Consider the following 26,624-nt stretch of genomic DNA (forward strand, 5'->3'; position numbering starts at 1 on the left):
GCCTTGTAGTGGAGTATGGTATTTAGAAACCAAGATCTGGGCACCAGGTATGCTTATTGCTACTGGGGTATAATTGCTTTTGGGCCTTTTAAGTAAACAGAGCCAAAGGGGAAAACAGCAATTTAATCTATTTTTATTTATTTGTTTATTTTGTGGCACTGGGGATTGAACCCAGGAGCATTCTACCTCCAAGCTATACCCTCGTATACCCTCAGCCCTATTTTTTATTCTGTTGTGGTTATTTTTTTCTTGCTGTTTTCTTTTTTTCTTTTTCTTTTTTTTTTTTTTTTTCAGTACTGAGGATGGAACCCAGGGGCATTCTTTTTTTTTTCTTTTCTTTTTCTTTTTGGTGGTACTGGGGTTCCTGGAAGCCCTTCTACCTCCGGGCTACACTACACTCCCAGACCTATATTTTTTTTATATTTTTGAAACAGGGCCTCTTACGCCAGCATGGCTGGCTTCGAACCTGCACGATCCTCCTGTCTCCACCTCCCAAGCGTGGGGATTACAAGCGTGCACCACCACGCCCGGCTAACCCAGGGGCATTCTACCTCCGAGTTACATCCCAGCCCTATTTTTAAACAGGGTCTCACTGAGTTGCAAAGGGCCTCACTAAGTAGCTGAGGCTGTCTGTGAACTATGATCCTCCAGTCTCAGCCTCCCAAATGCTGGAATTACAAGCCTATACCACGACGCCTGACTGCAATTTAATTTAGATAACTATTTTTAATCATCAATTCATTACCAGTGTCTCTAATTCCAATTCAACACCACAAGGTTGTGTGTGTGTGTGTGTGTGTGTGTGTGTGTGTGTGTTACTAGGGATGGAACCCAGGGGCATTTTACCTCTGAGCTATACCCTCAGCCCAATTTTTTATTCTTTATTTTGAGACAGGATCTCACTGAGTTGCAAAGGGCCTCATAAGGTAGCTGAGGCTGTTCATGAACCAAGATTCTCCTGTCTCAGCCTCCCGAATGCTGGGATTACAAGCCTGCGCCACCACGCCCGGCACACCACAGGGTTCTTTATTTGCATTTCTCTTTTCCCACAGTGGGAACAAGAGCAATGTTTATTCAGTGTTATAATACACACAAAATAGTTTCAGGATTGTTACATTCACCTCACTACCAAAAACAACCTACTAAATAAAGTTTAAGATTTGAGAGCCAGAGCCAGGCGTGGTAGCATACACTTGTAATCCCAGCATTGGGAGGCTGAGACAGAAGGATCATGGTTCACAGCCTCAGCTGCTTAGTGAGACCCTTTGCAACTCAGTGAGACCCTGTTTCAAAATAAAGATGAAAAATAGGGCTGGGAGTATAGCACGGAGGTAGAATACCCCTGGGTTCCATCCCCAGTAGTGCAAAAACAAAGAATATAAGCCTACTTTTACCAGGAATCTGTTGTGTGCTTGAAACTGCCATATATATATATATTATATATATATATGGAGAGAGAGAGAGAGAGAGAGAGAGAGAGAGAGAGAGAGAGAGAGAGAAAGAGAGAGGGAGGGAGGGAGAGAGACAGGCCTGGTGGCACACACTTGTAATCCCCGTGCTTGGGAGGTGGAGACAGGAGGATCGGGCAGGTTCAAAGCCAGCCTCGGCTACTTAGTGAGGCTCTCAGCAACTTAGTGAGACCCTGTTTTCAAATAAAGTATAAAATAGGTCTGGGAGTGTAGCCCAGAGGTAGAAGGGTTTCCAGGAACCCCAGTACCATCCCCCCCAAAACACACACACACACACACACACACACACACACACATGCACACACACACGTGTCACCATGAAGTGAAATTCAAATCTACCTCAGGTTTAGGATGAGGACACTGTGGCACAGAAAGATTCAGTAACTGGCCTAAGACCACACAGCTGATATACAGTAGAACTTGGTTTTAGACCCAGACTGAGCCGGGCGTGGTGGCGTGCGCTTGTAATCCCAGTGCTTGGGAGGCTGAGACAGGAGGATCGCACAGGTTCGAAGCCAGCCTCAGCTACTGAGTGAGGCCCTGTTTCCAAATAAAGTATAAAATAGGTCTGGGAGTATAGCCCAGAAGTAGGGGAGTATAGCCCTGGGTTCCACTCCCAGTACCACCAAAAAAAAATTATAGAACCAGACTGATTCCTTAGTGTTAGTCACTAACCAGCCTCAACTATGTCTCCTCACTATACTGAAACTAAATTCCCGACTCCTCACCAAGGCCTGCAAGGTCCCGTGTGACGTTCCTTCTGCTTAACTCTCCCAACTTAACCTGTTTCCCTCTTCTTTCCTTTGCTCCACATGTGTGTCTTCCCCCTACCCACTTCTTTGAACATGACAAGCTCTTTTCTGCCAACAGGCCTCACATATTCCCTACCTCAAATACTCTTCTCCCTGATCTTCATATGGTGGGTTCCATCTCATTCTTCAGGTCTCAGTGTGTGTGTGTGTGTGTGTGTGTGTGTGTGTGTGTGTGTGTGTGTGTGTCTGTGTGTGTCTGTGTGTGTGTGTGTGCTCGCACGCGTGCACATGCACTCGCGCATGCGTAACTGGGGAATGATTGAACCAGGGAGCCTTCTACCTCCAAGCTATACCCCCAGCCCTTATTTATTCTGAAACAGGATCTCACTAGGTTGCTATGAGTTTCACTGAATCGCTCAGGCTGGCTGCGAACCTGCAATCGTCCTGTCTCAGCCTCCCAAATTGGGATTACAGGTGTGTGCTACCATGCCTGGCAATTCAAGTCTCATTCTGATTTTCTGTTCAGAGACACCTTCCCTCTGTGCTATTTCTTTGTGTGAGGGTACCGAGGGTTAAACCCAGGGGCATTCTATATCTAAACTTTATAGTTTTTGTTTGGAAAGAGGGTCTCACTAGGTTGGTGAGAGTTTCACTACATTGGTGAGGCTTTCCTCAGACATGGGATCCTCCTGTCTGAGCCTCCCAAGTACTCCCAACATGCCTGGTTTATGCTTTTTCTTAATTAGGTCCCTTCCTTGTTTGCTCTGTCCCAATCTTCTTAGTAGCCCTTAAAACAATTTGTAATTATTTATTTACTGTGTGACTATTTGTGAAGTGCTGTGAAGACAGAGGGTGTATCTGAATCACATTTACATATTCAGAGATGAACATAGTTTCTTGTTCATAGAACTCTAAAAATATTTTTTGCATTGACATACTTAAGTTTTTCTTCTTCTTAGCTTAGTGTACTCTGTTTTTTGTTTTGTCTTTGGTACTGAGGATTAAACTCAGGGTCATTCTACCTCCAAGCTACACTCTCAGTCATTTTATTTTATGTTTTGAAACAGGGTCTTGTTAGGTTGCTGAAGTCTTGCTAAGTTGCTGAGGCTGACCTCAAACCTGAGATCCTCCTGTCTTAGCCTCCCAAGTACTGGGTGTGTGCCACCACGCCCAGCCATACTCATAATTTCTGCATCCTTATCTCTGGTTTGTCACAGCCCAGCCTCCGTCTTCTCCCATGCATACTCCTACTCAGCCTCATGGCCTCTCTTTCCATCCTGTTAGTCATCGACTTTCTTGATGCTGATTGCCTCAATTATCCCACACATCCCGATTCTGATTCCTGCAAGAGAAATATTGATTTGTTTGAGGTTGTTGGCAAGCCCTGGGTTGCTCGCTGTGGGGCCACACTCCCAGTCTCGGCAGTGTGGGAGGCCCCGTGTGGGCGGGGAGGGCCGCAGCAGAGGGCTGCCATTTGTTGGAGGAGGGTTAGCACGTGTGGTGGTTGAGGTGTGGGCACAGCTGCTCACCGGGCCTCACTTACCCCCGGCTCTCGGGGGCGGCCTCACTCATCAGAGTCCAGCTACTCTCCCTCTGGGCAGGAGAAGCAATGCAAACTGCAGCCCCTCGCATCTCTACGGCATTTCTTTTTTTTTTTTTTTTTTTGGTGGTACTGGGGTTCCTGGAAGCCCTTCTTCCTCCGGGCTACACTCCCAGACCTACTTTTTATATTTTTGAAACAGGGTCTCTTACGCCAGCACGGCTGGCTTCGAACCTGCGCGATCCTCCTGTCTCCGCCTCCCAAGCGCGGGGATTACAAGTGTGCGCCACCACGCCCGGCTCTCTACGGCATTTCTAATGCCAGAAGAGCATCTGCCTCCCTCCAACCCGAAAGAACATTATGCCTTCAGCAACCATGGTGGGGTATGTGTTTTATTATTATTTATGTGACCTTTCTTATATGAAAAATGAGAGTATCTGTTGGGAGTCCTCTAGCCCCCCATGCTAAGGTCACTATCTCCAACTGGTTTAGCTATGTACATAGCTCATGCGGAGTGGAAATTGTGCACAAGCAGACCAGCTTCCTTGGACCGGATGGGACTGATAAGCAAGGCGAACTTGGACGCCCTCCTGTTCTCCCAGAAATGCTTACGTGCCCTTCCCTAAACCTATCTTGTGATTGCCTCTCCCCAACACTAACCCACGACTGCCTCTCCCTAAGCTTAACTCATGATTGCCCCGCCATTCGATCATTTTTTTAAGAAATGCTTTGTTAAAATCCTCAATAAAAAAAGATGCTGGCCGAAGTAAACGCAGAAGCTTTTCCACAGCTGCCCCATATCTCTTATAATAAGAATTTTCACTAAGCTGGTCGTGATGGTGCACTTCTGTAATCCCAGTACCTGGGAGGCTAAGACAGGAGGACTGCAGCTTCTAGGTCAGCTTCAGCTACTTAGTGAGACCCTGTTTCAAAATAAAGAATAAACTGTAGGGCTAGGGGTGTAGCTCAGAAGTAGAATGCCCCTTTGTTCATTTCCCAGTACCACAAATAGTAGTAGTAGTAGTAGTAATAATAATAATAATAATAATAATAATAATAAACAATTTTCTCTAAAAATGATAATTTCGACTCTGAGTCATTTCATGAGAGAGACTTCTAACATCAGTAGCTTTCCATGGTGGTTAGTGCCTGGTACAGGTATCAGGGCCTAATCATGGACGTATTATGGTTTTTATAGCAAGCATGTAGTAAAATAACCTTTTCCAGTAAACATAGCAGGTACATGCTATATTTCAGTTTAATTTAAATTTAAATCTATGGGGGGTACTGGGGGTTCAACCGAGGTGTATTCTACCTCCAAACTACACCCAAGTCCTATTCTAGTTTTTATTTTGAAACAGGGTCTTCCTAAGGTGCCAGTCTCACTAAATTGCTGATGTTGTCGTCCAACCTGTGATCTTCCTGTCTCAGCCTCCCAAGTCATGGGATCACAGGTGTGGGCCACCATGACTGACTCCTAAATCCTTCTCAATGTGAAAAGAAGAAGAATCATCAACTCCAGCTGCCAATAAGAAGTGAAATTTCATCCTACTGGCAAATACTCCTGCCCAAATTTTGAAGACACAGGGCCACCATTATTCTCCAAAGCAACAGAACAATTTAAAGTAATTGAGAATTAAGGAAGAACCTACACTTTCACTTATAAAGTAACAAAATAGGAGGCAGTAAATGTTCAATATAGAGATTTGAATTTGTATCTGATGAAAAACTTGAGATATACTCCTAGGCCAGAAGTAGATTTTTTTATTTTTTGTGGTACTGGGGATTTAACCCAGGGACATTCTACCTCCGAGCTATACCCCCAGCCCTATTTCTTATTATTTATTTTGAAACAGGGTCTCATCAAGTTGTGGCGAGGCTCAATAAGCAGCTGAGGCTACCCGCAAACCTGCGATCTTCCTGTCTCAGCCTCCCAAGTACTGAGATTACAAGTGTGCGCCACCATACTTGGCTAGGACCTTTTTATTTATTTATCTATGTATTTGTTTGTTTGTTTATTGGTACTGGGGATTGAACCCAGGGGCATTCTACCTCTGAGCCGTATCTCCTATTTTGCTTTTTATTTTGAAAGAGGATCTCACTAAATAGCTGAGGGCTTTGCTAAGTTACTGAGTTTGGCCTAGGACCTGTGCTCCTCCTGTTTCAGCCTCCCAAGTATTAAAATTATAGGCATGTGTCAACACGCCTAGCTGTAATTTTTTTTGTTGTTGTTGGTGGTACTAGGGGTAGAACCCAGAGGCTTTCTACCTCCGGGCTATACTCCCAGACCTTTTTTACATTTTATTTGGACACAGGGTCTCACTAAGTTGCTGAAAGCTTCACTAAGTAGCTGAGGCTGGCTTCAAACCTGTGCAATCCTCCTGTCTCAGCCTCCCAAGCGCGGGGATTACAAGCGTGCGCCACCACGCCCGGCTCTAGCTGTAATTTTTTTAGAGGGCATTTCTTCCATGTAGAAAATTGCCTATTCTGTACATTCACTAATAACTGGTACTCACTCATGCAAGACTCTGGTGGTGCAGCAGAAAATAAGCTTTGAAACTAAGACAAGCTTGTGTTCAGATCCTCGCCCGGCCCCTTACTAACAGACCCTGAGCAAGTGCCTGGCCCACTCTGTGCAGCTAATGCATCTGTAACACAGAGATAAAAATGAATCCTCTGCAGTGACCACTATGAAGATTAGATAAGCACATTATAGGAGCTCCACAGATTCATAAGAATGAGAATGCGAGGTATAGTAATGTGAGCCAGGTGTGGCGGCCCACGCTTGTAATCCCAGTACTTGGGAGGCTGAGACAGGAGGATAGGGCAGGTTCAAAGCCAGCCTCAGCTACTTAGTGAAGCTTTCAGCAACGTAGTGAGACCTTTTTTTCAAATAAAATACTAAAAAATATGTCTGGGAGTATAGCCCGGAGTAGAAGGCCCCTGGGTTCCATTTCCAGTAACACACACACACACACACACACACACACACACACACACACACACGAAAGATAAATACAAGACCAGCAAACTTGCAAACAAGTAAAAATCCTTTAAAAATTTGGGTGCAAAACAGCAGAGAAGCAAATGGACTTTTACAAAGTAGTTTTCCTTATGTTAAGAGGAAGTCCAATTTGTTTCTAAGTGCTGTATACATTTGCAGGGGAAAAACATCAATGGGCATTAAGGACAACCATTAGCACTGCACAATAAACAATAATACAGATATTTAAACAAAATAAAATCTCTAGGCATAATGAGGAAAATTGAAATGAGGATCAAGTTTATACAGAAGTTTGTTTACCAGCAATTAACTTTGTAAACACCATGATAAAGATAGTAGTTATAGCTACTATTATTACATTATTATCATCATCATCATCATCATCATTATTATTTATTTTTATTATTTGTGGTACTAGAGATTAAACTCAGGGCCTCACACATGCTAGGTAAACACTCTACCACTGAACTATATTCCTCCCCTTTTTAGTGAGACAGAGTCTGAATAGGTTCCCAGGCTGGCTTCGAAAACAGATACTATTTTTTGACTGTATATTTATATCAGATACTTTACACATATTAGTTTATTTCCCTACAACAACTTTATAAAAGAGAAATCATCACCCCTTTTTCCTAATAAGAAAATAATTCTTAGTACTTGGGAGGCTAAGACAGGAGGATAGCAGGTTTGAGAACAGCCTCAGCAAGTAGTGAGACTCTCATCAACCTAGTGAAAATCTGTTTCAAACTAAATATAAAATAGGGCTGGGGGTGTAGCTTGGAGGTAGAATGTGCCCAAGCTCAATCCCCAGTACCATAGATAAATAAATAAATAAATAAATAAATAAATAAATAAATAAATTTCAAGAGCAGAAGTGACTTTTCCAAGGTCATAAGGAGCAAAGAAGGTGGGGTGGAAATACAAATCCAACATTTACTTTAAGAGAGCAGGTTATTTGGCTAACCTCAAGGGCATTTCTCCTAAGCACCACCACTTGCTTCTGAGCACAGTAACCATCTTCCCCCAGTTACAGCTCATCTTTCTGGTCAACATGGACTTCTTCACTTTGGGGCAGCGACGCCCTTTCAGCACCGCCGTCCTGCCCCTGCCTGTCCGGTTCTGGTTCCTCCTGAGGGTCCTCTTCATCATCATCTTCTTCAAGTGCCCAAATGTCATCTTCCTGTTCTTCTTCCTTTTCCTTTTTCTTCTGGGCCTCCTCTTCTTTTTTTCTTTTCTCCATTTCTTCATACACTTCTCTCCATTGCTTCTCTACATCCTGTTTAAAATGAGAAATTTTAAAGCAACTTACAGAGGGTACAACTGAATTGACCCACTTTAGAAATGTCTGGCATTTTCCCATAGTCTTAAATTTGAGGGGGGGGGATGGTGTTTATTTATTTATTTGGTACTGGGGAATGAACCCAGGGGCATTCTACCTCTGAGCTATACCCCCAGATCTTTTCATTTTTTATTTTGAAACAGGGTCTTGCTAAATTCCTGAGGGTCAGTGAGTTGCTGAGGCTGCCCTTGAACCTGTAATCCTCCTGTCTCAGCTTCCCAAGCACTGGGATTATAGGTATACGCCACCATATCTGGCTTGGGATGCTGTTTATTTACATATAAATTTTCAGTATGTGTGGGGTAAAGAGAATGTGTGTGTGTGTGTGTGTGTGTGTGTGTGTGTGTGTGTGTGTGTGTAATTTGTCTGGGCATAAAATTGGGTAAGATTCACCAAATAGTAAATGCCTACTGCATTGCTAAAGACAGGGCTCGACAATCTACACATAGCATTCTTATTCCTTATAACAACGCATGAAGTGTCACTCACGTCATTTTCTAGATGAAGGATCTGAAGTTTAGAGTTCTTTGTATGTGAAACAGGGTCTCACTAGATTGCGAGAGTCTCACTTACCCCAGTTCATATAGCTAGTCAAGGATGGATCTTGGATTTGAACCTAAGGTTCCAAAATTCATACTCTTAACCAATATGTAATAGCAATTTAATAAAACAACATCAGATGCCGAGTGTGGTGGCGCATGCTTGTAATCCCAGCATTTGAGAGGCTGAGACATGAGGATCGCAGTTCGTGGCCATCCTCAGCTACTTAGTGAAGTCCTTTGCAACGTAGTGAGACCCTATTTCAAAAGAAAGAATAAAAAATAGGGCTGGGTGGAGATCAGAGGTAGAATGTCCCTGGGTTCCATCCCTAGTACCACACACACACACACACACACACACACACACACACACACACACACTGATAACTCCAAGTAAACCAGAAAACCAGACAAAACCAGACTCAGAAGTATAAAAAAGTCGAATTACTTTTTCTCATAATGATTACTTCGATGCTTTTTTGGAACTATCAAGCATCAAAATTCTCTCCAAAAAATTTCGTGTGTATGTGCCTGTCCTTTGCTGCTGCTTCAAGCATAAGCTTCCTGTTGGATAATCAAGCACTGGCCACACATCTGCTTGAATGGACCTTCCAGCAGAGCCAGCACTTCTGGATGCCTGGTGTCACCATCATGGGCCCATTGCCTCAAGTTTCACTCCACCCATAAAATAGTTCTGAAAGAGCTCCTGGCACGGAGCTCCTAAAACCCTTGAAATTTCCCACATGACGTGAGTTTATATTAATAAAGTGGCAGAGTGGATCCCTAGGTAGCCTTAGCATGGGGCTGTCACCGGAAAGAACAAGAGACTGTAGGACTGGAACTCTCCACCTCACCCACTGACCTCCTATAAATGGGTGGTGGTGGGAGGGGCAGAGATTAAACTCTATACAAACTCTTGAACAATAAGATTTTAAGCTAGTTGTGGTGGCGCACGCTTGTAATCCCAGCATTTGGGAAGCTGAGACCAGAGGATCGCGGTTTGTGGACAGCCTCAGCTACTAAGTGAGACCCTGTTTCAAAATAAATAATACAAAATAGGGCTGGGAAGCCGGGCATGGTGGCACATGCTTGTAATCCCCGTGCTTGGGAGGCTGAGACAGGAGGATTGCACAGGTTCGAAGCCAGCCTCAGTTACTTAGTGAGGCTCTCAGCAGCTTAGTGAGACCCTGTTTCCAAATAAAGTATAAAATAGGTCTGGGAGTATAGCCCAGAGGTAGAAAGCCTCTGGGTTCCACCCCCAGTACCACCAAAAAAAAAAAAAAAAAAGAAAATAGGGTCAGGAATGTAGTTTGGAGGTCGAATGCCCTTGGGTTCCATTCCCAGACCCACACACGCACAAAAAAAAAAAAACAACAAGATTTGATGTGCTCCTGGGGTGTGGACACACTGAGGGGTGAGCAGGGGTATGCAGGGGCCACACTCACCCTCAGACCTCACCCCATGTGTCTCTTCCATCTGGCTGTTCTTAAATTGCATCCTTTATGATAAACTGGTAAACACAGGAGGGAAAAATGGTTCTGGGAGGGCCAGGAAGCTGGTAAGTGGCATTATGCCTTCTTTCTTGCCCCAAGTCACCCATCCAAAGTAGGCTCAGTGACTCAGACCTGGATCACCACGCTGTGAGCAGGCAGGGTGAGGCAAACAAGGAATGTGAGTTCTGGGTTCAAGTTCCAAAGCAAGTTTAAGGCAGTGCGTCAGACTTGAACAGTTGATAGTCTGCATCTCCCGTCCTGTGTTCAAAAGCTAGAAGTAGTCATATTCACCTGGCTAGGCCATCATAAGGGGCGAGTGAGATCAGTTTTGCAAAGTGCTCGCTGAGTCACAAGTCCAGGTGGGAGATCTCCAATGAATGACAGCTCTTTGTCTCACCTTTCAAGGCCATGTGACCAGAAAGGGGATGATATTGGTGAGATCAATTTTGAAAATGTACCTGACAGCACCCAAAGGAGGAATCAGATGCATGGGCTCCAGGTGGGGGTGGGGGCAGCTTACCTTTCTCATCCCCCAGGTCTTGTTTCCAACCTCTGCAGCAAACTCTTCATCGTTTGTAAGAAGGAAATTGTCAAAGATGCTGCCTGATTTTACCTGTTGAAGAGAAAACAATGGAATTATTAGAACTAGGTGCCTAAATGGTAAATGGTTTAAAAATCACCTGGAGAGGCTGGGGATATCGCTCAGTGGTAGAGTGCATGCTTAACCTACACAGGCCTGGGTTCATCCCCTCTGGTGTGTTTGTGTGTGTGTGTGTACGTGTGTGTGTGTCTGTCACACAGATATGTGTGTGTCTGCCTGTCTCACACATGTGTGTGTCTGTCTCGCACATGCGTGCACGCGCGCGCGCGCGCACACACACACACAAAAAAAAAAAAAAAAAAAGAAATTACTAGGAGGCCCTTGTTAAATGTAGATTCCCAGGACCCAAAGATTGTTAATGAATGATGAAGGCTGGGGAGGGAATGCAAAGATTCTTAGGAATTCAAAGTATCCAGCTGCTCTGCTCTAGAAAGAACTTAGTTTACTGATCCCCAATGTTTGGTGCTCTCTCAGGGCTATTTTAGAGGGTTGTAAAGAAACTTTTATCACTTCACTGCCTCAAGATTGGGTCCAGCCGGGCGTGGTGGCACACGCTCTTAATTCCTGTCCTTAGGAGGCGGAGACAGGAGGATCAAGCAGGTCGAAGCCAGCCTTGCTGGCTTAAGAGACCCTGTTTCTAAATAAAAATATAAAATAGGTCTGGGAGTGTAGCCTGGAGGTAGAAGGGTTTCCTGGAACCCCAGTACCACCAAACAACAACAACAACAAAAAAAATAGGTAGCAGTTTTAAGGGTCTCTCATTAATATAACCAGAAAAAGTAAAATAACATAAAGTATGACAAGAAATGCAAGCAGAATTCAGATTCTCTAAAATTTAGACCCTGTACCGTATTTCTCTCTTCTTTTTTTTTTTTTTTTTTTATGGAACCCAGGGACATTCAACCCCGGCTCCAATTTTTACTCTTTATTTTGAAACAGGGTCTCACTGAGTTGTGGAGGGCCTCACTAAATAGCTGAGGCTGTATGAGAACCGCGATCCTCCTGTCTCAGCCTCCCAAATGCTGGGATTATAAGCGTGCACCACCACGCCCAACTACCCTAACCCTTTTTTATTTTTTGTTTCGAAACAAGAGTCTCACCAAGTTGAGGAGGGCCTCCCCAAGTTGCTAAGGCTGGCCATGAACCTGCAATCCTCCTGTTTCAGCTTCCTAAATACTAGGATTACATGTATGCTGCGTCGCTGTGCCCAGCTCCTCTATTTTTTTTAAAATAACATTTTTGGTATTTGCCATTAAATGAAAGATGAATTAAATCCATAGTATGTAATTTGTGTGTGTGTGTGTGTGTGTGTGTGTGTGTGTGTGTGTGTTACTGAAAATTGAACCCAGGGGCACTCCATCTTTGAGTTACACCCATAGCCCTATTTTATTTTTTTATTTTGAAACAGTATCTTGCTAAGTTGCTGAGAGTATCACTACTTGCTGAGACTATCTTCAAACCTGTGATCCTCCTGTATTGGCTTCCTAAGTACTGGAATTACAGGCATGCACCACCACGCCTGGCTCATAGTATGTAGTATTTTCAGTGTTTATTTCACAATAAAGGAATAAAATAGAAAGATCACAGGTCGAGGAGTCAAATAGACCAGCTCAACCACATACTAGTTTGCATGACCTTGGGCACATTGCTCAACCTCAAAGCCTAGTCTCCTAAGTGAGGCAGGGAAGATAATCACCCTTTGGCAATAGAGTCATGAGAATTAGAGATAATATATGTAAAGCATAGTGTCTAGCAAGTAATACTCATTCCATTCTGGGTATGTTTCAAAAGGAGTCAAAGGCTCTTGTCTTTTACTTTAGCAGTATGTAAAATAAATCTTCAGATTAATGTCATAGAATCAGTTACGTGACCAAAAGAAAGATTCAGGTGAGTTATATTGTGTCCTTCCCCCAAACTTTGAAAAACTCTGCCTTATTCTTTCATGGCCCAAAGGATTTTTTTATTGTTGTTGTCATTTTGTATTTTTAAAAATATTTTTATTTTTATTTATTCATCTATTTTTGTGATACTGAGAATTGAACTCAGTGACATTCTACCTCCAAGCTACACCACCAGCCCTATGTTTTATTCTTTATTTTGAAATAGGATCTCTCTAAACTGAGGCTGGCCATGAACCTGTGATCCTCCTGTCTCAGCTTCCCAAGTACTGGGATTATAAGCATGCACTACCAGGCCTGGCTTTAAAAATGTTTTTAATAAGAAAGACTTAGAGAGCCAGGCGTGGTGGCACACGCTTGTAATCCCTGATCTTGGGAGGCGGAGACAGGAGGATTGCACACGTTTGAAGCTAGCCACTCTGGTTTAAGAGACCCTGTTTCCAAATAAAACTATAAAAAATAGGTCTGGAGTGTAGCCCGGAGGTAGAAGGGCTTCCAGGACCCCAGTACCACAAAAAAAAAAAAAGAAAGAAAGAAAGAAAGAAAGAAAGAAAGAAAGAAAGAAAGAAAGAAAGAAAGAAAGAGAGGCTTAGAGGTGGGGTATGATGGCACAAGCTTGTAATCCCAGCATTTGGGAGGCGGAGACTGGAAGTATCATGGTTCACAGACAGCCTCAACTACTTAGTGAGGCCCTTCACAACTCAATGCGACCCTGTTTCAAAAATAAAGAATAAAAGTCAGGCATGGTGGCGCATGCTTTTAATCCAAGTATTCGGGAGGCTGAGACCAGAGGATAGTGGTTCTCGGACAGCTTCAGCTACTTAGTGAGGCCCTCTGCAACTCAGACTTGGTTTCAAAATAAAGAATAAAATAATAATAGGGCAGGGGGTGTAGCTTGGAGGTCGAATGCCCCTAGGTTCCATTCCCCAGACCCGCGAAAGAAAGAAAGAAAGAAAGAAAGAAAGAAAGAAAGAAAGAAAGAAAGAAAGAAAGAGCGAGCCAGGCGTGGTGGTGCATGCCTGTAATCCCTGCTCTTGGGAGGCACAGACAGGAGGATCATGCAGGTTCAAAGCCAGCCTCGCTGGCTTATGAGACCCTGTTTCCAAATAAAAATATAAAAATAGGTCTGGGAGTGTAGCCCTGAGGCAGAAGGGTTTCCAGGAACCCCAGAGCCACCAAAAAAAGAAAATAATAATAAAAAAATAATAATAGGGCTTGGGGTGTAGCTCAGAGGTAGAATGCCCCTGGGTTCCATCCCTGGTACCGCTAAATAAATAAATAAATAAATAAATAAATAAATAAATAAATGACTTAGCAGTGTGTAATGGACATGCCTGTAATTCCAGTACTCAGGAGGCTGAGACAGGTTTGAAGCCAGCCTCAGCAACTTAGCAAGGCCTTCAGCAACTTAGTGAGACCCTGTTTCAAAAAATAAAATAAAATAGGGCTGGAGGCATAGTTCAGAGATACAATGCCCCTGAATTCAATTCCCAGGACCAAACTAAAGGATTTTTGTTTGCCTTGTATCATCCCACCAACCCTGACTTCAACAGAAAAATAAATGCCAAAATAGTCACTTAGAGACTGTCATTTTGCTCTGAATCATTTCTTACAATTGGTATATAAAATTCCTTGTGCAACTCTAAGATATTTTCTAACCTTTGGGACTTTTTTTTCTTTTGAGTTGTCAGGAATCTTGCTTAGAAAACTGCCCATTTTTAAACTCGCTCATTTTTCCTATTTCCAAGGTAATGTTTTTCCCTGGTCTCTTCAATGACAAGCTCCCTTCTGCCACCCCGACATCCTTCTGGCATCTGAGGGCACCACCTCCCCTGCTTCCTAAAACTCACTAGTGGGTTGGCCTTGATGGGCTCATCTCTTCCCTGTGTTTACATATTTTCATCTGCAAAATGAAATGAAATGGCAAAAGGGATGAAAATATAACTTCCTTGCTTTCTTCGCATAGTTAGAGAAAAGAACAAATGAAAAAGAGCTTTGTTTGATTAAAAAGCATAAAGTACTAAGGGAAGCCGGGCGTGGTGGTGCACGATTGTAATCCCAGCATTCAGGAGGCTGAGACAGGAGGATCGTGGTTTGCGGACAGCCTCAGCTACTTAGCGATGCCCTGTGCAACTCAGTGAGACCCCGTTTCAAAATAAAGAATAAAAAAATAGGGCTGGAAATATAGCTCGGAGGTAGAATGCCCCTGGGTTCCATCCCCAGTACTGCAAAATAAATAAATAAATAAATAAATAAATAAATAAATAAATAAATAAATAAGGGTATGTGTGTGTATGTGAGAGAGAAACACAGGGGATTGAATCCAGGGACTTTCTACCTCCAAGTTACACCCTCAGCCCTTTTTTATTTATTTATTTTTTTGTTTTGTTTTGTTTTGAAACAGGTCTTGCTAGGTTGCTGAGTCTTGCTAAGTTGCTGAGGCTGGTGTTGAACCTGTGATCCCCTTGTCTCAGCCTCCCAAGTACTAGATTACAAGTGTGTGCCACCACATCTGGCACTAAGGAATTTTTAACAAGTTTATTCACAGAAAGTAACCTGGTTTCTTGTGCTGTCCCACTTGGATCACAAAATGGAAAGAGTATAGGTTTGGGCACTTTGGGCTATAGGACCTTGACAACTCAAGTTACATTTCTGAGTCCTTCTATATCCTAGACTAAAAGATGGAGACTGCAGGTCACCTCAATGGCAGAGTCTCTAAGACTATGGAAACAGAGACTGCTGGTAGAGCTCAGTTGCAGAGTGCTTGCCTGGCATGCATGAGACTCTGGGATAGATCAACACACACACACACACACACACACACACACACACACACACACACACACACACCATTGAAAAAGAATGGACCTCCTGGCCTTGCAAGGCTGTGGCACAGACCAAATGATGTCGGAGATTAGTGCGCTTTGTATGAGGGCCAGGTTACACTCATTGCAATTTGTGTTGCTGTTCCTTCAAACATCAAAAGGAAGCCGGGTGTGGTGATACATACCTGTAATCCCAGTACTTGGAAAGCCAAGACAGGGGGATCACAGGTTTGAAGCAAATCTCAGCTACTTAGCGAAACCTTGTTTCAAAATAAAAATTTTGAGCCAGGTGTGGTGGCCCACACTTGTAATCCCAGTACTTGGGGGCTGAGATAGGGGGATTGCAGGTTCGCAGACAGCCTCAGCTACCTCGTGAGGCCCCGTGCAACTCAGTGAGACCCTGTTTTAAAATAAAGAATAAAAAAATAGGGTTGGGTGTCTAGCTTGGAGGTAGAATGCCCCTGGGTTCAATCCCTGGTACTGCAAAAAAAAAATTTTTTTAAAGGGCTGAGGATAGCTGGGCATGGTTGCGAACACTTGTAATCCCTGCGCTGCTTGGGAGGTGGAGACAGGAGGATTGCGCAGGTTCAAAGCCAGCCGCACTGGCTTAAGAGACCCTGTTTCCAAATAAAAGATATAAAATAGGTCTGGGAGTGTAGCCTGGAGGTAGAAGGGCTTCCAGGAACCCCAGTACCACCAAAAAAATAAAAAATAATAAAAAAATAAACTGAGGATAGAGCCAGGCATGGTGGCACACGATTGTAATACCAGTACTTGGGAGGCTGAGACAGGAGGATCACAGGTTCAAAGCCAACCTCAGCAGCTTAGTGAGGCTCTTAGCAACTTAGTGAGACCCTGTTTCCAAATAAAATATAAAATAGGTCTTGGAGTGTAGCATGGAGGTAGAATGCCCCTGGGTTCCATCTCCAGGACCACACACACACACACACACAAAAAAAAAAAAAAAAAAAAGGGCTGAGGATATAGCTTGTGGGTAGAACGTCCCTGAGTTCAATCCCCAGCAACCCCGTACCCAGATCATAAGGAGTACAAAGGAAGAGAAGAGTTTTCATTGTTCTCTGCCCTCTCCCCACAGCCTCTGTCCTATCCAGGGCGCAATCACTTCCACCTAAGGGGAATAAGTAAAAGTCTTGTGTTTGGAGGTATCAGAAGAGGGAACGGGAAGGGTCGGGGCCTGGGCAGGAGGTCCACTGGCTCACTAGGTGGAGGTGGAGGAGGGGCCAGCAGGGCAATGGACTCGCAGAGCATCTGAAGGCTGGGAAGGGTGGGTGGGGAGGTTGGGGAGAGCAGGTAAAGCAATGTCCACCATGTCCATGCTGAGAGTCACTTGGTTTTCCAGTAAGGTACAGGGACTCTTTTATATACTACATGTTCCAGGTTAATGAGTAGAAGGCTGGAGGATGAGGGTGGTTCCGTGCCAGACCCCAACCCCGTAGTTAGGACAGAATGCAGCACCAGGCAGAACTGTGTATGTCTTTCTCTTACACACACACACACACACACACACACACACACACACACACGTCTCTTGGGCTTCATCTCCTATCAGGATCTGTATTTTAACAAGCTCCCCCACTGACTTTTATGCATGCTAAGATTTGAGAAGTGTTCCTCTGGCATGGTTTAAATTCTTAAAATAGAAAGGTTTGCCTGCTTGGAGAGGTTGAGAGAACGCAGAGCAATTAGTGTCACATAAGTTTTAATTTTGCAGATGAACAGATATGTGGTTTAAAATGTGTACCTATAATGTTTTCAGTGAGAGGAAAAGTATTTTTAAGGAAACAGTCAAATTAGTAATACGACCATATCTGTTTACAAGGTATAGAAAGTCCTTGTTATATATCAAAAAGGAGCAACTGAAAGAGATAACAATGTGAACTTGTGCAAATTATATTCACATCTTCAGCTTTTTGTTACTAGAGTTTGAACACGGTGGATTTCTACCTCCACTCCCAGGCCTGTTTTATTTATTTACTAATTTATTTCGTGCTACTGGGGATTGAACCTAGGGGTATTCTACCTCTGAGCTACACCTTATTTTGAAACAGGGTCTCCTAAATTGCTGAGGCTGGGCTCGAACGTGCAATCCTCCTGTCTCAGTCTCCCAAGTACTGGGATTACAAGCATGGGCCACCATGCCCAGCTCTACACTTTTCAGATAAGCCAAAAAATCTGTAAACCACGGGAAACTATTGAAATCTGTCCAGAAACAGAGATTTCCAAGGGGCCTGCCAGGACACACCCAAGGACAAGCGGCCTTTGTCCCCAGAGGCTCTGCTGCACTGTGATACAGTCACTGTGGCAAGGGTGTCAGAGGCTGACAGACCCGAGTTGGGATATTCCTGTCCCTACTGTGCACTGGCTGTGTGCCCTTGGGCTCCTCGCTTGGCATTTCTGAGTCTCTATTCTCTCAAATGAAGTAATAATGAGGGATAAAAATAGTTACCTTCCAGAGTCGTGAGAAGTAAGGGAGGTAATGGACCAGGGTATAACACAGGAGAATTCCCTTCCTCTCCAGAGAAATTCTTCCAGGACTGTGCGTATTGCAGTTTCTAGAGCCTTCCCTGGAGAGGCCATGGGCCAACAATTGTCAGGGAAGAAAGGGGAGGGAGAGCAATTCTCCAAAGGCCCGAGTGTCTGAGCCCTCCTCTATCCCTCCCAGTCAGGGCCAAGGAAAGAAGGCAGGCCAAGAGGAGGAGGCTGGGCAGGGCTGTCATCACCGGGACACTCACTCCCAACATCTGTCCAAGGAGTTTAAAATTTCAGACTTTTGTCAGATCTCGGATTTCTGTTTATCTATAGAACTACCCCTCCCCCCAGGAACCACACAGGACCAGAGATAAAGTATTGGAACCCTGGATCTGATGCCAGAAAGACCTGCACTCAGATCCTAGTTTTTCTGCTCACCTGAGCCTCCTTTTTACATTAAGAAGTAAACATTTCCAGTGAAAATGAAATGGCATATGCAAAGTCTGTGTGTGTGTGTGTGTGTGTGTGTGTGTGTGTGTGTGTGTGTTACTGAAGATTAAAGCCAGGGACATTCTACCTCCAAGATACACACCCTATGTTTTATTTAGAAACGGGGTCTCACTGGGTTGTTGAGTCTTGCTGTGTTGCTGAGGCTAGCCTGGAACATGCAATCCTCCTGTTTCAGCTTCCCAAGTACTGGAACAGGTGTGCACTGCTACACCTGGCTGCAATCTTTTTTTTTTTTTTTAATGCAGTGCTTGATACATGGTAGGGACTTGGTAAATTTTAGTTCTTATAATTATTAGGATGAATATCATTACTCCCATTTTATTTATTTTATTTTATTTTTAATACTGGGTATGGGACCCAGGGGCATTTACCTCCAAGCTACACACTCGGCCTTATTTATTTATTTATTTGTGGTACTGGGGATGAAACTCAGGAGCCTTCTACCTCTGGGATGTACTCCCAGACCTATTTTATATTTTATTTGGAAAGAGGATCTCACTAAGTTGCTGAGAGCCTCACTAAGTAGCTGAGGCTGGCTTCGAACCTGCATGATCTTCCTGTCTCAGCCTCCCCAAGTACTGGAATTACAAGCATACACCACCATGCCTGGCTATTTGGCTATTCTTTCTTTCTTTCTCTTTCTTTCTTTCTTTCTTTCTTCCTTTCTTTCTTTCTTTCTTTCTTTCTTTCTTTCTTTCTTTCTTTCTTTCTTTCTTTCTTTCTATTTTTGCATTACTGGAGATGGAACCCAGGGTATTCTACCACTGAGCTACACTCCCAGCCCTATTTTTTATTCTTTATTTTGAAACAGGAGTTCACTGAGTTGCAATGAACCTCACTAACTAAGTAGCTGAGGCTATCTGCAAACTGCAATCCTCCTGTCTCAACCTTCTGAAAGCTGCGATTAAAAGCGTGTGCCAGCCAGGCGTGGTGGCGCACACTTGTAATCCCCGCGCTTGGGAGGTGGAGACAGGAGGATCGTGTAGGTTCGAAGCCATCCGCGCACGCTGGCTTAGGAGACCCTGTTTCCAAATAAAAAATATAAAATAGGTCTGGGAGTGTAGCCCGGAGGTAAAAGGGCTTCCAGGAACTCCAGTACCACCACACACACACACACACACACACACACACACACACACACACAAAGCGTGTGCCACCACGCCCAGCTCAGCTATTCTTTTATTTATTTTGGTACTGGGGATGGAACCCAGGGGTATTCTACCTCCAAGCAACACACCCAGCCCTATTTTTTTATTATTTATTTTGAAACAGGGTCTGAGTTGCAAAGAGCCTCACTAAGCAGCTGAGGCTGTCCGTGAACTGTCCCGAAAGCTGGGATTGCAAGTGTGAACCACCTCACCCAGCCCAGCTATTATTTATTTTGAAACAGGGTCTTGCTAGGTGGCTGAGAGTCTCACCACTTGCTGAGGCTGCCCTCAAACCTGTTTCCTCCTGACTCAGCTTCCCAGTGCTGGATTATAAGTGTACATCACCATGCCTGGTTAATCACTCCCATTTTATTTATTTTTTTATTTTTTGATGGTACTGGGGTTCCTGGAAGCCCTTCTACCTCCGGGCTACACTCCCAGACCTATTTTTACATTTTTATTTGGAAACAGGGTCTCCTAAGCCAGCGCGCGCGGCTGGCTTCGAACCTGCGCGGTCCTCCTGTCTCTGCCTCCCAAGCGCGGGGATTATAAGCGTGCGCCACCACGCCTGGCAATCACTCCCATTTTAAAGATGAATATTTTGAAGCCTGGAAGAACCAAGATGTATTCAAGTCTGTGATCTTCAGCCTGGGGCTCTTTCTACTGTGTGAAGACTGTTGATCAGTGGTTGTAAGCCCAGAGAACTTTACCTGCCAAAGGTCCAGGCCGAGAACACTGATGTTAAAATAGCGGCCAATGGTGGGGTCTGGCTTATATTTAGGGTTGTCTATTTCTGGATGAATCCACTCCCCCTGGTAATTGGGGTTGTCGATGACCCGAGGCTTCCATTGTCCCTAAGCAAAGAATCAAAGAGTAAACATGGCATTAATTCCATTTTTCTGATCACTGTCACCAAAGGCCAATAGTTGAGTATTAGGCATACGGATTCAGAGCAGGATTCCTGGAGTTCCTGCCCCTTTCTTTGAGTTAATGCACAAGACTCTTCCAAGTTCCCCTTTCTACCCAGAGGGAGCTCAGTGACCCTGCAGGAACCCATTCTGAGCCTGCCCCATCTCTGCATGAAGCTAAGGAAATGCAGCTTCTCCGTGTCCTGGCACTCTGGGCTGTTCTTTCCCTGCTGAGCGGCGGCACAGGAAACAGTGGCCAAACACAAAGCCTCAGTCAGCTTAGCTGCTGGACCATTTGTCAGCTGATTCCGTTAGTTCTTGCTTCCGACAGGAGGTCAGGAGTTAGCTCTTCAAAAGATGCACCCCCAGCCCCTATCGCCTCGGGCTCATTCAGGTCCTGCCCTTTCCCCTTTGGACCCACTTCTAGGAAGTCCAGTCCCTGACCCCAGGCCCCTTTCCTGTTTGGAACACATTCCTTTGGCTGCTTCCACCACTCCGGAGGAGCTTCTTGCCCAGGACTGCCTGAACTTCTCTCATCCTTGATTTTACCAGCCCACCCTCTCCCAGTTAGGCACAACCTAGGAGCAGGCTCGGCTAGGGCACAGTGCTATTTGGGGGTGGGGGTTGGGAAAAATTCCGACCCCATCTCAGGATTTTTTATTTGTAGATGATGTCTTACTTCTCACGCCCTTTGGAAAGACAGTGACTCCTCACCTTATACTTCAGGTTGGGTATCAGTGGCCCTTCCCATTCTCCATCCATCGCCTCATTCCAGTCGTCTGGCTTCTTGGCCTCAGGGTCTGGAATGTACTCAAAGTCCTCCCAGTCCTACAATAAAATTCCTTCATGAAGACAGATGTGTGGTCTGGGATGAAAGTGGGGTCCCAAGTGCAGTCAGAGGGAACTGCCCCCCTTCCTTCCTACTTGCCTGCGTGGGTGCCCAGCTCTGGACTCTGCAAAAAAATCCCAGTACAGTAGAGAAAAGGCCTTTAAGCAAGTCTAGTTCTACGTCTAGGTTCACTGTCACTCTGACCTTGAGGACTGCGAGCTCAAATAAGGTGGAACGTCCCTTTTCTCTGACCTCTCCTTTCCCCCGGCCATGTGTTCTGTTAGGGTTCAGACATGGTTTGTTTCCAATTTTTTTGTTTTGTTTTGTACTGGGGATTGAACATTCTACTTCTGAGTGACACCCCAGGCTCCCCTTTTTTTGTGATACTGGAGATGGAACCCAGGGACATTCTATCTCTGAGCTACACCCCCAGCTCCATTTTTAACTCTTTATTTTGAAACAGGGTCTCACTGAGTTGTGAAGGGCTTAGCTAAGTAGCTAAGGCTGTCCTGAACCATGATCCTCTGGTCTCTGCCTCCCAAATGCTGGGATTACAAGCATGTGCCCCCATGCCTGGCTTTTTTCCTTTTTTTCTTTTTATGTTTTGAAACAAGGTCTGGCTAAGTTGTGGAAGGTCTCACTAAGTTGCTGAGGCTGACCTTGAACCTGTAGTCCTCCTGTCTCAGCCTCCCAAGTACTGGGATTATAGGAATGTACTACCTTACCTGGCTCCCACCAAAATTTATTTATTTATTTTTTTGATTTTTTTTTATTGGTGCACTGTATTCAAACATCATAGTGGGATACAAACTTTTGTAGAAATACATGCACACATCGCCCAGTCAGCCCCCACCCGATCCCCACCCCATTCTCTCCCCATCCCTCCCTCCCATGCTTGGCTTAGTGGTTGACATCTAGTATTATAGCAATTTATCCAAAATTAAAAATGATAATCTCACATAACAGTTTCATTTGTCTGATACCAAGCTTTTGATGACTTAAAGATAACATTTCAATATTTCTTTTTACTTTCTTTCTTACCAGAGAATATTTTTTTCTATTTTTTTAGGTGAAACTATCATATATTTATATATTTATTATTTCAGGGGAAAAAATCTATCCTAATATGGAAAATGGACTCTAGATACCCAAAACGATCTTGAAAAAGAACAAAGCTAGAAGATATATATCTTCTGATTTCAAACCATATAAAGCTACAATAATTGAAACAGTGTAGTACTATTATAAAGGCAGATATATAAACCATTGGAGTTAAATAAAAGCCTAGAGCTAAATACTTCCCTATATTGTCAAGTTATTTTTGACAAGGTTTCCACGAACATTTGGTGGTGGAAATAATATTCTTTTAACTAAATATTGTTAAAAATAATAATTACATGGAAAAGAATAAAATTGGACCCTTACCTAATCCCATATACAAATATTAACTCAAAATAGATAAAAGACCTAAATATAAATCTTAAGACTATAAACTTTTAGGAGAAAATCTGGGTCATTAAACCTCACAACATTGAAATTGGCAGTGATTTCTTGGATATGATTTCAATGGCACAGGCAACAGAAGAGTATACAAACTCCCTAAAAAATAAAAAAAATATTGTATATCCAAAGACAATGTAAACAGAGTTAACAGTTACTAATAGAATGGGATAAAATATTTCCAAATGCTATATCTGAAGGTATATTAATATTCCAACTAGAAATCCTAAAAATTAACAACAATAAAGGCAAACAATACCATTTAGAGATAGGTAAAAGACTAACATAAGTAATGAATCTCCACAGATAACCAATCTTAGTTGTCTGTTGGATGGAAAATCTTGTTTCTCTGGTTCTGGTGTGTGTTACCTATTTCTTCTTTGTAGTTAATCTCTTTGAGTATTTTCTCTAGTGCTGGTTTTGAAGACATAAATTCCTTCAGTTTCTGTTTGTCATGGAAGCTTCTTATTTCTCCATCTAATTTGATAGAAAGTTTTGCTGGGTAGGAAATTTTTGGCTGGAAGTTGTTTTCTTTCAGAGTTTGGAATATGTTACTCCAAGCCCTTCTGGCTCTCATGACTTGGTTTGGGAAGTCTGGAGTGATTCTAATTGGTTTGCCTCTGAATGTCACTTGGCCCTTTGTTTTTGTTGCCTTTAAGATTCTCTGCTTGGCTTCCACATTGGTCATTTTGACAATTATGTGGCATGGGGATCCTCTTCTTCGATCCTGTCTAAAGGGAGTTCTATAAGTTTCCTGGACCTGTGTATCAACCTCTTGCTCTATGTTTGGAAAATTTTCTGCTATTACTTCCTTGAAGAGATTGTTGATCCCTTTGGTTTCACTTTCTTTTCCCTCCTCTATTCCAATTATTCTTAGGTTAGCTCTCTTAAAATGGGCCCCTATTTCTTCAATGTCAGATTCCTGCTGTCGGATATTTTTTTTTCTTGATTAGAAACTATGCGTTCATTTTTGGAATGATCATCTTCTAAGAGCGAGATTCTGTTCTCCATGTGGTCTAATCGGTTGTTTGTGCTTTGAATTGAGGGCTTTACTTCATTAATTGCATCCTTTAACTCTTTTTGGCTCTCTCTGAGTTCTTTTCTAAGCACCTCTATTATTTCTACAGTTATTTTCCTGATTTGATCTTCTAGAAATCTCTGATTTTCTGTTTTATCGGGTTCTGATGTTGTGGGGTTGTGGGCATTCATTGCTCCAGTATTATTCCTCTTTCCCATGATTTAGGAAGTTTGTGCCTTCTCTGGGTTCTTCCCTTGGGTCACTATGACTTCATTTAAGGTGTTCTGGATCTCGAGTCTGTAGTATCTCAGACCCCACTACTCCTTTACTGGGTTGTATCACAGAGTCTCCGACCCAGAGAGTCGATAGAAGCTGCTTTAGACTGTGGGGGGTGCCAGGTTGCACGTTCTCCTATGGTGTGATATCTCTGCCACTGCCCCTCCCCCACTGGGTCAAGTCCCAGGGAGTACAGTACTGGGATTTCTCCTCTGTGGCCCGCAATTTGACTCACTGTTCTTGAGTACGCAGATGTAGCTGTACTGGATTCGGTGAATTCTCTGCTGCTGCCGCCGGTGGCAATATGGTGCCGCTGCCATGCCCTCGGCCATGAGGCTGGCGTATTTCTTCTTGGTTTTGATTTCCACTCTGAATCCCTGCAGCGTGTGCTGAGCTCAGCCACTGGGAGCTTTAGATTTTACCTGCGGCGAGAAATCCCACCTGGCTGTTTGCAGCGGCTCACCTCGGCCTGCTGTAGCCGTCTGGTGAAGTCGCCGCTGCCGCCGGCAGTATGGCGCTGCTGCCATGGCCTCGGGCGTGAGGCCGGTGTATCTTCTCTGGCTCTGAGCTCTGTTCTCAGTCCGCTTTCTCTCTGGAGCCTGGTGATTTTTTTGTTTCTCTGGTGATGGTGTTTTCTGGCTATGAAAGGCGCTGATGTTGTGGTAATGGAGATTAGTTGTTAGCGGGGCTCTTAAGCCCCGCTTTTCTCGGTCGCCATCTTCCCAGAAGTCCCCCACCAAAATTTAATAGCCAACGTAAAGGTTTTGAGAATTATTGCAATTCCTGAAACAGATGAGCTAGGTGGGGATCTAGCAAGTCCATAGCCTGTGGGATGGAATGCTAACTGGACTCAGGAAGCTTAGCTCTACCCAGCTTCAGTTGCTACCTCCTTCTGGGCTACTCTGCAGGGGCCTGCAGCCTCTGGGCTCTGCCCCAGGCCTTGAGCCAAGCCTGACTGCATCAGGCACATAATCCTCAACAGGAGAGAGGGTATGTGATTAGTCTTGTTGGCCTGAGCCTGCCTGCTGGGCCTGGCAAGAACTCAGACCCTTATTTCACCACGGTGCTGAAGGCCCAAATGCTTTGCCTGATCATATATGCCTCCCTATCCCTGGGATGGGAGCCTTTTGCAGAATCTTTCTACATAAGACTGGGCCACTGCCTGCCACTCTGAAGGCCTCTCTTTTAGGGATAGGTCCCAGCTGCTGGGCCTCCTGATGTGCTCAGCTGACCCTAAGTGTCTCCTCTGGGTCTGTTCTGCCTTCTCTCCCTGTTCTGTGGGATTGTAATATGACAGATGACGTCCTCCGTGGTCTGGCTCCAACAGAACGTTTCAGCCTCTCCTCCTACCATGCCCATCTTGAACTGTCTCCCCAAATACTGAACTGCTGCTTTCAATTCTCTGCAAACCCTGTGATTTTCCACCTAGCCACTGTTCCCAGGTCTACAGTGTCTTCCCTCCACTCTCTTTACTCTAAGAAATGTGTTGTCTGAAATTCAGTACATTATAAACAATATAAATACCATATACTAAGGATTTACCATATGCCAAACACTGTAATATGTATTTTATAATTTTATATTAGCTCATTTAATTTTCACAATACCGCCATTACACATAGGTATTATGCTAATCCCTGTGCGTGACATTGGCTTTCACAGAAGTTAAGTTCTCTGCCCAGGGTCTGTTAGTAAATTGAGGCCTCACAGTAAACAATCGAAGCTCATATTCAAATACATATCTGGGCCAGGGGAGGGGGGACGAGCTCACCAAGTACTGTGTGTGTGTGTGTCCCTATCACTCTGAACTATATTATGATGTGAGACTACAATGCACCAATAAAAGTGTTTTTTTTTTTTTAAAGAAACCCACATCTGTCCAATCCCAGAGCCTATTTTTCCAGCCCCTAGGTTAGCTCTCACAGGCTTTGGCTTCCCCAGCTCTCAGCACCGACCACACAGTGTGATCTTTGTGTTTTTTTTTTTTCCTGCCTCCTCCATAGACTGAGTCCTTGGAGGGCAAAGATTATCTTGTTCATAGCTGCCTCCAGCATAGCTTTCCAGAACCAGAATGAATCAATGAACACACACCAACATGCTGCCTGTATCAATAATGGTGGAGTCAAGGGGATAGAGGTTCAAATCTTGGTTCTTGTGTATGCTTGGAAATATCACTTCATTTCTTTCTTTCTTCCTCTCTTCCTTCCTTTCTTTCTTTTCTTTTTTTCTTTCTTTTTTTCTCAGCCAAACGGGATTGAACTCAAAGGTATTCTACATCCAAGCTACACCTCTGCCTTGTGTGTGTGTGTGTGTGTGTGTGTGTGTGTGTGTGTGTGTGTGTAGTATTGGGGAATGGAACCCAGGGGCATTCTACCTCCAAGCTGTACCCTCAGCCCCATTTTTTATTCTTTATTTTGAAACAGGGTCTCACTAAGTTGTGGAGGGCCTCACTAAGAAGCTGAGGCTGGCTGCAAACCTGTGCTCC

At 44.0% G+C, this 26,624-nt stretch overlaps 1 protein-coding gene across 1 annotated transcript in view; it reads right to left on the reverse strand.

The window, feature by feature from the left end:
• Positions 1-7,792: 7,792 nt before the first annotated feature.
• Positions 7,793-26,624, reverse strand: part of LOC308260083 (calreticulin-like) — a gene marked incomplete at both ends in the record, with an annotated part of 55,071 nt that continues 36,239 nt past the window's right edge. Inside the window, 4 exons of the mRNA XM_080691414.1 lie at positions 7,793-8,041; positions 10,657-10,749; positions 20,319-20,462; positions 21,231-21,344. Of these exons, the coding sequence (XP_080547540.1) occupies positions 7,793-8,041; positions 10,657-10,749; positions 20,319-20,462; positions 21,231-21,344 (600 nt within the window). The remainder of the gene's footprint in view (positions 8,042-10,656; positions 10,750-20,318; positions 20,463-21,230; positions 21,345-26,624) is intronic.

Source organism: Muscardinus avellanarius, assembly GCF_963383645.1.
Source record: "Muscardinus avellanarius genome assembly, chromosome: 3".
NCBI classification, from domain to species: domain Eukaryota; kingdom Metazoa; phylum Chordata; class Mammalia; order Rodentia; family Gliridae; genus Muscardinus; species Muscardinus avellanarius.